Source organism: Vombatus ursinus, unplaced genomic scaffold (genome assembly GCF_900497805.2).
Source record: "Vombatus ursinus unplaced genomic scaffold, bare-nosed wombat genome assembly UNPS02014832.1, whole genome shotgun sequence".
Classification (NCBI taxonomy): domain Eukaryota; kingdom Metazoa; phylum Chordata; class Mammalia; order Diprotodontia; family Vombatidae; genus Vombatus; species Vombatus ursinus.
The window spans coordinates 40,092,135-40,105,136 of record NW_020954610.1 but is presented as its reverse complement, the minus strand read 5'-3'; the positions used below and the strand labels follow the sequence as shown (position 1 = coordinate 40,105,136).

At 37.6% G+C, this 13,002-nt stretch overlaps 1 protein-coding gene across 2 annotated transcripts in view; it reads left to right on the top strand.

Annotated features, from left to right (window-relative positions):
* Positions 1-13,002, top strand: part of PIP5K1B (phosphatidylinositol-4-phosphate 5-kinase type 1 beta) — a 329,210-nt gene that overhangs the window by 194,078 nt on the left and 122,130 nt on the right. For both annotated transcript variants that reach the window (XM_027839284.1, XM_027839282.1), the window contains exons 6-7: positions 7,154-7,306; positions 12,635-12,934. In XM_027839284.1, coding sequence (XP_027695085.1) covers positions 7,154-7,306; positions 12,635-12,934 — 453 coding nt within the window. The remainder of the gene's footprint in view (positions 1-7,153; positions 7,307-12,634; positions 12,935-13,002) is intronic.

Genomic DNA, 13,002 nt, shown 5'->3' with positions numbered 1-13,002 from the left:
AATCAGGAAGACTCATCTTCATGAGTTCAAATTCAGCCTCAGACACTCCCTAGCTGTATGACCCTGAGCAAGTCACTTAACGCTGTTTGCCTCAGTTTCCTCATCTGTAAAGTAAACTGGAGAAGGAAATGGCAAACCACTCCAGTATCTATGCCAAGAAAACCCAAATGGGGTCATAGTGAGTTGGCCATGACTGAAAAATGACTAAACAACAAATTAGAAATAATCAAAATAAGTAAGACAGAATTAAAGGGGATCAGGAAAGGCTTCCTGAAGAAGGTGGATTTTTAGCTGGGACCTGAAGGAAAGCTGGGAAGTCAGTATGTGGAAATGAGGAGAGTAAGCATTACAGATATGGAGGACAACCAGTGAAAATGTCCAGAGTTGAGAAATGGAGTGTCTTCTGCAAGTAACACAAAGAGACTGGATCATGGCAGGGTTCAAGATATAAGAAGACTGGAAAGGAAGGAGCAGGTTACGAAATATTTTAAACACCAAACACAGGGTTTTGTATTTGATCTTAGAGGTTATAGAAAACCATTGGAATTTATTGAGTAGTTTAGTGACATGGTCAGACTTGTGCTTTAGGAAGATTCCATTTTGATAATTGAATAGAGGATGGACTAGAATGGAGAGAGACTTATGGGATACATACCAACCAACAGGCTGTTAATGAAAGCCTGCATCAGGGGGTGCCAGTGTCACAGGAGAGAAGGAGACCTACGTTAGAGATGTTACAAAGGTAAAATTGACATCTTGGCAACAGATTGGGTATAGGGAGTGAGAGAAAGTGCAGAGTCAAGGATGACACCTAGGTTGTAAGCCTGAATGACTGTCTTGATGATGGTACCCTCACAATATTAGGGAAGTTTGGAAAGGAGTAAGATTTGGGTGATCCACTTGTAAAAAGCAGGAGTTGAGTTGTAGACGAAGTCTTAAGAAAGGAAGAAGAATGAAACAATGTATAAGGCAGTACACAAGTATCAAATTAGTGTTACAGAGAGTAAGGAGAATGTAATCACTCCCAGACAGTGTTATTTTTTGGGCCCTCCTGGCCCAAAGTGAGAACCTGAAAAGACCTTTGCTTAAAAGGGCCAAGGTCTCCCACTGCATCCTGGGCCACCTCTAGTCATCCTGATGGATATCTGGCCACTGGACCCAGATGGCTCTGGAGGAGAAAGTGGGGCTGGTGACTTTGCACAGCCCTCCCTTACTCAAATTAAGGTCAATTGCAAGTCATGTCATCATCTCCCTGATGTCATGGTCCTATTCAAGAATGAAGGACAAAGGGGGCAGCTAGGTGGTACAGTGGATACAGCACTGGCCCTGAAGTCAGGAGGACCTGAGTCCAAATCTGGCCTCAGACCAAACACTTGACACTTACTAGCTGTGTGACCCTGGGCAAGTCACTTAACCCCAATTGCCTAAAAAAAAAAAAGAATGAAGGACAAAACACAACCACACAACCTGTTAAATCAACAAGTTAACAAGCTTTTATTAAATACCTAATGTGTCCCAGGAATTGTACCAAGTGCTTTTCAGGGAAGGTTTCATGAAGTAGGTAGAGTTTATACTGTTTTGAAGCATATGTACAACTCTGATGGGCAGAGAGGAAAGATGTTCCAGCTCTGGAAGGGAACCATGTGAGCAGAAGTGAGAAAGCTCAAGATATTTTTAAGGGAAGGTGTCTAGACCAATTTCGTTAGAACAGAAAGTTGTATAGATAACGGATGTTGGAAGATAAGGCTGAAAATGTGTGAATGTGCCTTTTTTCAGTCACTGCGTTTTGTTTAGTTACCCTACCTACCCTATCGACATGCTCTGCTGTTTTGAAAGCACTGCAATAGGCAACAAAAGAAATAAAAAGCTTAGATAAAATATAGCCCTGCCATTAATGGTGTTATAGTCAAAGAGAAGTAAGATGTAAGGGTTGACCTGTATACATGGTTGCGTTATGTTTATCCAAATGTTTATGGTCCCCTGGAAATAGAAGAATAATTGCTCTGTATCTTTGGCTGAATGGGCTGACCTTTCTGATCCCAGGAGTCCTTCTTAGGTATGACATCTCTGAACTCTTCAAAATCCAAAGCCCTGAGGACTTGCTTTGGTGAGTCTCAGGCATGCCCACAGCTCATCATTAAGGCTGTGGGACTCTAGGGCACTTCCTAGTGATTTAGAAGAATGGGAACTGAAGAGGCTTTTATTGAAAGGCTGAAAAATCAATGTGCTTCCTTATGTCCTGAAGGTCTCATTTTTTAAATGGATTTTGAGTCACAAATTCCCCATTTGATATGCTTTTCAAGGCAACTCCTCCTTATCTAACCAATCACAATGAACCATCTGTTTCAAAGGAACAAAGGCTCCTGAGCTTAAAAAGTGACACTTGAATTGAAGGAGTTCTAAATGGAGCAGAAATATTGAAGCTAAATTTCTCTTGATATGTATGTGGACGAGATGACTAAAGGAAAATACACTCAAAACTTAATGCATACCTTCTGCTTCCTGCCAAATTCAAGCTATTAAAAAATAGTTTGTGATGACTTACTGAGCTACACATGCCCTATGGTTGCTTCAACAGGGAATCAAGTGCCATTAGAAGATGGATATGTGTGTATGATGATTGATATGCGTGTGTATGTATGTGTTTTAGACATTGAGCACAAATGTTCAGACCACAACTTTGATTTCAGTGGTGTAAGGAACTCCTAGTGAGACAATTCCCCCTACCAATATGACTCATCACTAACTGCTCCACAATTTAGAGTCTTAGAGAAGTGCTTGGTGCTCTGAGAATTTAAATGATTTGTCCAGGGTCACACAACCAGTATATGTCAGACACAGGACTTGAACTTAGGTTTTCTTGGTTCTAAGGCCAGCTCTCTATAAACTATGCCACACATACGTGTGTGTGTGTGTGTGTGTGTGTGTGTGTGTGTGTGTGTGAGTGTCTTTATGACAAGGCTGTGACAACATTGGTGATGATAATGGTTAGATTCCCATGTCAGTCCCTAAAAGTCTATTTAACATATAATATACTTGAAGAATAATATCAATTAAACTACTTTAAAATTTTTTGGTCCAAACCTGTGATTTCATCATTGTAGGCAATTCTCAGGAAGGATAACTCCCTCTGCCAACGCAGATTGCTTTTCAATTTACAGTCTTAGAAAGAGTTTCATGGTGCACTAAGAAGCTCAGGGACTCATCTAGGGTCACCTAGCCACTATGTCTCAGAGGTGAGATTTGAACCCAGATCTGCCTAACTCCAAAGCTAGCTCTCTTCTTCACTATACCAAGTTGTCCCTCCTATGTGCATATCAATAGACATCATATTTAGCTTTAGGTTGTTGCATCTCCTTTTCAACTTCTCCGAATTCTTCCATTAGGTTCCTAAAGTACATTAACATTCACCCTGTGCACACTGATTATAAGTTTCATGTTGAAACATGCAACTACTAGACGGTGATGCAGTCAGGGAAGGTGTCTCTGAGAAATGCAACCATTCAAATGCCCCTTTTTCCTCATTCATTTGTAAATGAATGCACACCAAAGGGAGAAAAGGAAGCAAGCTGAATTAATACCCATCTTTCCTTAGGCAGCAAGCTATTAGTTTCTTCCCATCTCCAACTTGTGCACTGTGATGCCAGAATCTAGTGTACATTAAATGATGGCTTTTCAGTCTCAGGAAGTGCCTGCTTGAAACAGCAGGGTGGCTGTTTTACGTTCCACGCTGTTTAAGGGAAGAAAGGCAAGCAGGCAAAGTATCTCAGCAATGCTACACAACTTTCCGCTGTTAATTTGCCTTGGCAGGACACAGCTGTGTTGTAGCTTTGCTTTCTCCAGTGGGTGAAATAAGAAGGCACTGCAGGAAACAGGAGCAAGACGATTAATAAATGTGAACAGCTTGCTCAAGTGCAAGTGCCTGGATGATGTACAGACGTGCCCACATGCACAGCAGAGGAGCTGGTTGATCATGGCCAGTTGGAATTCTCCTCTTCCTTTTTCACTTCATCTTAAAAGATAAGATTTCAAAGAACCAGTTTTCAGACAATTGTTCCTAAGAGACGTGGAGTGAGAAGACAGGGAATTCTAGAGAGTAATAACCACATTCCTATAAATAGAAATTTATGGAGCACACAACACTATGTTAAATATTAATTTTTAAAAGTTATTAAAATATTTTGCTTTTTTTGCTTTTATTATCTTAACATACTAATTATGTCAAGAAAGTAGGGGAATAATGGAAAACCAAATACATGAGAAAGAATTCACTATATTACGTCACTGCTGATAGAATAAGTCGGTTTTTAAAAATACAGGTTTGAATACTGTTTTCCTCTAACCACTCCTTCCTTGTCCACCCCAATTTCTTTATTGGCAACCTTTAATTTCCCCATTCAAATATCTTTGTCCTTCTATATCTTTTTTCATTATATCAGAAAGGACTAGTTCCTTGTAGGATTACATAAAAACAGCCATCAGGATTTCTAAGGTCCCAAGCTTATAACCAATCAGTTTAATTTTCCCCATGTTTTTCAGCTGGCTACTTGATAACTCTATGAAGGAATCAAGATTTGCTCTTGCCTCAACGGGCATCTTTGAATAATGGTTTTGTTCTTTTTGAAACTAAAAGGGAGATAGCTATCCTCCTGTATTTTCTAAATTTTCTTTACACTTCATCTCATGTATATTCAGCTATCTGTTCTCTGCTTATCCATATTTTACATAATCTCTATGCACCAAGGCCATCTTTCAACTTTATCACCTAACTAATTATACAACATCAACACCTGGCATGTTTCCTGGACACTCTCTTTAAAATTTCCTATGACTTCCCTGGATTCCCTTCTAAGGTTTTAAAGAATCCATTTTGTTTCCTTTGTCATTTCCTTTTTATATCTTGGCCTGGCAGTCAGCAATGTGAATGTGCAATAGACTGGTCAGGGGAGAAAAGGTGGAGAAATGAGTATATTGATTTTCTTCAACAGTTTAACAACCACCTTTTTTAGGTTTTGAATAATTTATGTGTGTTTAAGTTAGTTTGCTTGGGGGGGGTTTTGGTGGGGAAAAGTTATCAAAGCAGTTTATATCTCAAAATTCCATGGGTACAAAGGAAAGAATCCCAAGACCTTCACCCCCTTCCCCTTCCCTTCAATCTCATCATCATGCCAAAATATTCCACTTTACTCATCTAGAACTCTAAAATTCTTCTAACTATAATCTCCTATCCTTCAATTTCTCCCAGGGTCTCTCTACTCCTAAATTTCTGCATTCTTACCTCCAGTCATTCCCCTATCCACCCTGATTTCCCAGTTAGGCTTTTCTACTCTGTCATTACTTTTCTTCTTGACCTTTTGGTTAACCAGTTGAACTTTTTACTATTCTTCACGCTCTAATCATGTATTTCTTTGTTTGTGTAGTGCCACCACCTAGTACAGGGCTTTACATGTAGTAAGCCCTCAGTAAATGCTTATTGGATAAAAATAAGGTTGAAGAGTTACTTAGCTGCTTGCTTTTGAAGAACCTCAAATAGCAGGTGAGGAACCTGAGCTTAATTCTGAAGACATTAGAGACTCACTAAAAATTTACCAATAGAGGGATGGTGTGTACCAAATAATATTTTAGGAAGATTACTTCTCTCCATACCCATCCATCAAGACCAAGTTTAAATTCTACCTTTTAAATGAAAACTGCCCTGACTACCCCTCAAATAGCATCTGCTCTCTTTCATACATAAAATTGACTGTCTGTATGCTCTTTTTTTGTATTACAAATTTATTTTATTTTCAATTCATGGAACAAAACAAGCATTTCCATAAGACAGTACAATAAAAAAGATGATTGCACACGAAAATCTGCCATGTACAACTTGCTGTTCCCTCCAAATATACAACAAAGTTATCATTTAACTTTTTTTTCCTCTTTTTTCTTCCCTTCTCACCTCTCCTGCCTTCACTCCAGAACTGACTACCAATAGACACAAATAGGTATATAGATGTAAAATTATCCTCTTTGCGTGCTTATCATAGTGCCTTATATTACTAGTGAATTTTTCATGTTTACTCATCTTTTTTTCCCTCACAACGTGCTCGTGATCATGTAAGGCCATTTCAGTCTCCCACAGCATCTAGCTAATGTACTTTGCACATTATATAGATTCTTGGTCAATATTGCTCTGACTATATTTGTCCATTGATATAACACATTTGAAACAGTTTTCACAGTGAAAGAAGCTATTACACTTGAAAACATAATACAGTGGGAAGAGTATTGGATTTGGAGTTAAACAACCTGGGTTTGAATTCTGGTTCTCCTAATTACTTACTATCTGTATGACCTTGGGCAAGTAATTTAAGTCTCCCTGGGTTTCAACTTCTTTCTTTATCTCTAAAGTGATAAGGTTGGACTGGATGACCTATGTGCCCCCTTCCAGCTCAGAGTCTAAGATCTATGATTTTGTGCATGTTATTTTTAGTCAACTGACTGAACTAGCTAATCAATAAACATTTCGTAAGGGCAGACACTGTTCTAAGCAAAGAGTGCCGACAAAGAAAGGCAAAAGAAAGTCCCTGCTCTGACAGAGCTCGCAGTCTAAGAAGGGAGACAACCTGCAAATAACTATGTACAAACAAGCTATATTCAGGATAAATTGGAAATAGTTTTTAAAGCTTAGATCTAGTGATTAAAATAAAGTGGTTTTCAGTGGTTAGTTTTGTCAGCATTAACATGTTGAACACACTGTGCATTCTGTTGCTAGCTAACATTCTTAGAGGATGGAAATTTGCTCATCATATTAGTGGGTACACAGGTTGGTTCCTGAATTTTCTAGTGTTTCTGTCTATCATTTGAAGGTCCTTTTTTTTTCCATAAAGGCAGTTAAAGTGTAAGGTGTCCATTCTTTATTGGAGGTAACAAATATACAGACTCAGGTAGAAAGTATTTCCATCCTGCCTATTAATACTCTCCCTCTCCCTCTAATGATTATAAAGGTTAAGAGAAAAAAAAAGTCAGAAGTGATACAAATTTCCTTCTCACTACCTTGAGAGAATACTTATTTAAACTCAAGAAAGGCGCCTGCAACAATTTTTCAAGCTTGCTTTTCTTTCTCAGAAGCAGCATGGTTTATGTGATGATATTGTTGTCTCTCCTTTAGTATTCCATCTGCAGTGAGCCTTTAATAGAATTATCCAACCCTGGGGCCAGTGGATCCTTGTTTTTTGTAACTAGTGATGACGAGTTTATCATCAAAACCGTTCAACATAAAGAAGCCGAATTCCTTCAGAAGCTGCTACCAGGTTACTACATGGTGAGTACAGAAACCTGGGAAGAGATGCCTCCTCTTAGTCATATGACTTTTCTGAATCATTTTTCTTTCTGCTGGTTTTCAGAGTTAATTCTTTGACTTTGGCTGACTCAAAAAAAAATCGGGGATTTTTGACACGCAATGTCAAAATTTTTTTTTGTTTTTTAAAGAAAACAAAACTATCAGGAGAGCTTCTATTCATGGCTCAGTATTTTGATGACTAAAGAGCTGAGAACAAATATATTAACATTTTAAAAGCCACAAGCATAAAACCTGGGAAATTAGCCAGAGGAGGATCTATATCTTTTTTTTTTTTTTTGGCTAGGCAACGGAGTTAAGTGACTTGCCCAAGGTCACACAGCTAGTGTTATGTGTCCAAGGTCGAATTTGAATTCAGGTCCTCCTGACTCCAGGGCTGGTTGCTCTATCTATTTCGCCACCTAGCTGCCCTCTGAGAATCTGTATCTCTAGAAAGCTAAAGAAGTAGTAGTATTCCTTGCTTTAAGTAAGCAGGTATAAAACTCTGGATTTACTTGATAAACTCTCCAGCATCTAGAGAGGGGTGGGAAACCTGCGACCTCGAGGCCACATGTGGCCTTCTAGGTCCTCAGGTGCAGCCTTTCGACTGAGGCCAAGTTTTACAGAATAAATGCTGTTATTTAAGGGGATTTGAACTCAGGTCTTCCTGACTCCAGGCCCATCACTCTATCCACCACACCATCTAGCTGCCCCACATTCTAATAGAGGAGACAGCAATTACATATACAGCATAATTCTCTATTGACTAAATACAAATATATAAAAAGCAATTAAATATAAGATAGTTTGGGAAGCGAGGCCAGTATTCACTTAGTTCACTAAAATGGAATTCTACTACATAGCATTTTTCATTGTTTTTATTTTTTTTTTCAGCCAAAGACAAGGTTTATTGAAGATCTGCCATATTGGCCAGACTCTTAAGGAATCTACGCATTTGTATCACTAATGCGAGCTGGCCAGATTGAATCTGAGCCCCTTAATAGAGACAAGATGGACCTTATATGCAGAAAGTCTGTGGGAGGTATCTAGGAGTAGACAAGTAGTTTGGAGTGACTGGAGAAGGGGTCTAGAGAGGATCTTGATGGGAGTGACTGGGTCAAAAATGGGGTCAAGGGTGGGGGCTAAGTTATGGGTAACCGAGAATTGGGAGATTGAATGATAAGGAAAGGCCAGTTGATAGGATTATATCCTCAGGCGAATGCTAGAGACTTCCTTGACTGACAGGGAGAGTTCAAGGAGAGTCCAAGCCCTAGAGCCCACAAACGGGACCTAAATTCTCTTTGGGGTAAGGGGCAAAGGTCTTGGCTTGGGCCCATACCGTCTCTTTCCCCACTCAAACAAATGTCTCATTGTTTTTAAAATACCGTTTTGTTTATTAAAAAAAATTCATCTGCACCATTTACAGTGTTTAAGGAACATATTGTTTCATTAGAGCTATAATTTTTACTACATTTATTATTTTATGATTTTTTAAATTTTTGATATTTTTTCTTACTTATTCCCAAACACTAGATATTCCCCAATATTTCTACCATTTTCTTTTTCTACTTTTTTCTCTCCTCCCCCACTCTTTTTAAGACTAAGTCTATCAGACTGAAAGTTCAGAGCCTACTCATGACCCTGATCCATTCTGATCAGAACAGGAACTCCATTTCTCACCTGAGCCAATTTACCTTTCCTTAATCACACTATCTTGTGAGCCCCCACTCTGTGGGAGTCAAATCCTGCCTTCAGTGCTTAATAGCTCAATGACCCTGGATAAGTCACTTAAATTCCCTGAGCCCCGGTTTCCTCATAGAGATAGCAATGCTTATAGTTTCCACTTTACAGAGTGATTATGAAGATTAAATGGGGCAATGCATGTATCTTACTTTGCAAACTTTAAAGCACTATATAAAAGATTACTATCATTATAATTATTGTTGTTGTTCTTTAAAGCACTTTTACCAAGCTTAAAGCTTTGCAACTATGTGGCACCATGGATACAGAGTGCTGGACCTAGAGTCAGGAAGACCAAAGTTCAAATTCAGTCTCAAATTGGAGCCTCACTGCAAGTCATTTAACTTCTGTCTGCCTCAGTTTCCTCATCTCTAAAATAGGGATAATAATAGCACTTAACTCCCAGAGTCATTGTGAAGATAAAATGAGGCATTTGCAAAGGGCTTTGCAAAACTTGAAGTGCCATATAAATACTATTATATGAATGTCAGTCATGATTATTGTACTAACAATAACTTCCTTATATCATTCTTAAGGTTTGGCAAAGTATGTTATATAAATTATCTTACCTGAGCTTCACAACAACCCTGTCAATTAGATAAAACAGGTGTTATTGTGCTCCATTTTACAGATGAGGAAATTGTGCCTTAGAGAGGTTTTATGATTTGCCTAGGCCCGACTATTGCTACTGGTACCTTTGTTATAATGTCTCCCTATAGTTGCATTGCCTTGCATTATAGTCATTAAGGTAACAGACAAAATGTGTCTATAAACTTATGTACAAAAACTCTATTAGCCTCATGAGAAAAAACTGGTGGGAAAAGTTTTCTAATGATGATTATTTATAAACTTTATTAAGGTAACCTGTTTAAATCTGGTTTTTCTTTGCTGGACTCATTTAGAGGGTTAGACTCATTCATATATGAGACAGTTCTGATATCAACATAGCTTCTGCTTATTTAAATAAATATGGCTTACTACAAGCTAATTCATTCTGTAGGATTTTCAAAAGAAAGAATATAGTTTCCAAAGAGGTGACACATATGTCTAGCCTATTAATACATAAATACTTATTTTCTTTCCAGTCATAATTTCCTACATCAAACTATTAAATGCACAGATTTAAAAAAAATTTTTTTAAATAGAAGATTCCCTTAATCACAAATCTAGTTTTTGTCTAACTTAGAGTCAATTTTATTAAATCATTGGGTAATAGATTTAGAGCTAGAAGAGACCTCAGAGAGCATCTAGTCCAATTCAGTTTTTACAGAAGAGAAACAAAGATCCAGACCTTTCTCAGTGACTTGTGCAAGGTCATATAATTAGTACGTTATATGTACTAATGGAGAACTTGTATATATGGAGAACTTGTAAATCTGACTCCCAATCCAAGGCAAGCTATAATCAGTCAATTCAGTTGTGTCCAACTCTTTGTGATGCTATTTGGGGTTTTCTTGGCAAAGATAGTAGAGTGGTTGGCCATTTCCTTCTCCAACTTATTTTATAGATGAGGAGACTGAGGCAAATAGGGTTAAGTGACTTGCCCAGGGTCACATAGCTAGAGAGTGTCTAAGGTCAGATTTGTGATGTCATTGGTCCTCTTAAAACACACACACACACACATACACACACACACACACACACACACACACACAAACACAAAAGACAAACTCAGGAAGATGAGTCTTCCTGACTCCACTGCACCACCTAGCTGCCCTACAAGACAAGTTAACAAGCATTTATTAAGCACTTACTATTTAAGAGCCACCCCAGTGTTCTTTCTCCTGGACCATGTCACCTCTCCTCATGATCCCCTACACTTCATTCAGTTTTCATGTTCTGGATTTAGGATGAAAATGATAGAGCATTGAGCAAAATTAGAATCTGAAGCAGACAAAGATAAAGAGCAAAGATAATTCATGAGGATGATTACATTTGACATTCTTTCCTAATGCTATCATGAAAACACCACTTTGAACAAACAAGGAAGAGAGAGGATCACAGACCAGAAAGTGGGTAATTCTAGTTACATAAAATTAATATTGTATAGAAACAAATGCAATTAAAACAAGATTAAAAGGGAAACAATGGGAAAAATATCTTTCCAGGAAGTTTTCCTGATAAAAGGCCTAATTTCCAAGATATATTAAGAACTGATTAAAATTTATAAGAATAAGAACCATTCCCTAGTTGATAAATGGCCTAAGGGTATGAACAAGCCATGCTAAAAAGAAGAAACCCTTATGGCTATCTATATCATATTTTTTAAAATGCTCCAAATCATTAATAATTGCAGAAGTGCAAATTAAAGCAGTTCTGGGATTCTACCTCTCACCCATCAGATCGGCAAAGTTTGAAAGAAGAAGGAGGAGGAGGAGGAGAAAAAGTTGGCAAATAGTGGAGGGGTTGTGGAAAGATAGGTACATTAATGAACTCTTAGTGGAATTTTTAATTGGTACAACCATTCTGGAAAGCAATTTGGAATTACACATAAAAAGTATTAAACAGTGCATATCCTTTAATGGAGCTATATCACTGCTAGATCTATACTCAAAAAGAAGTCGAAGAAAGAGGAAGAGGTTCTTTATGTATGAAAATATTTACAGTAGCTCTTTTGTGGTATCAAAAAGTTGGAAAGTAAGGGGATACAATTCAGTTAGGGAATGGCTGAACAAATTATGGTATATGATTGTGAAGGAGTACTGTTGGTTCATAAGAAATAAGGAAATAGATGTTTTCAAGGAAACATGGAAAGACTTGTACAAACTAATGCAAAGTGAAATAAGTAAAATCAGAAAAACAATTTATTCTGTAATATCAATTACATTATTAACATAACATCAATTCTGCATGTTAGGAAAATGGACAGTTTTGAAGGCTGATGAGAAAACTAATGAATGAAATGAGCAGAACTAGAAAAACAATTTACATAAAAACAACAATAATAACAATACAAAAGCAAACAACTTTGAGAACTGTAAGAATTTTAATCAATACAATAATATTCTTGACTCCGGAAGACCAATGATGATGCATCTTATCCTCTTCTTGACAGAGATGGTGATGACAATGATAATAATGATGATGGTAGCTAGCATTATATAACACTTTACAGTTTGCAAAATGCTTTACAGATATTATCTCATTTCATTCACATGAAAACTCTGAGAGCTAAATGCTATTATTATTATTACTCTCATTTTATATATGAAGAAACTGAGGCAGACAGATTAAATGACCTTGCCTAGTGTCACCCAGCTAATGAGTGTTTGAAGCCAGATTTGAGCTCGGGTTTTGCTGACTCCAGGTCAAGCACCACTGCCCCACCTAGCTGATTTGGGGTTGAGAATTAGACATATTTTTCAAACACAGCCAATAAGAGAATTTGTTTTCTTTGACTATACATATTTGTTATAAGAAATTGGTTTTTCTTTTTTCAATTGGGTGGAGAGTGGGAGAGAAAATAGCTGTTAATTAAAAAAAAAAAACCTTTAACAAAAAGAACTCCTTTGATTTATTGGCACATTTTTTAAAAGGTTATTTTGATTTTTCTTTCTCTCTTTTTTGTTCTAGAATTTAAACCAGAATCCTAGGACTCTTTTGCCAAAGTTTTATGGACTCTACTGCGTGCAGTCAGGGGGCATTAACATCAGGATTGTGGTGATGAACAACATTTTGCCTCGCTCAATGAAAATGCACTTTACCTATGACTTGAAAGGTTCTACATACAAACGACGAGCATCCAGAAAAGAGAGAGAAAAATTAAACCCTACGTTCAAGGACTTGGATTTCTTGCAAGACATGCATGAAGGATTATATTTTGATACAGAAACATACAACGCATTGATGAAGACACTCCAACGGGACTGTCGGGTAAGGAGAGGCCATTGTTATGATTTGTACTGCAAAGTCCTGTTCCTTGATGAATATTTGAGTAACTC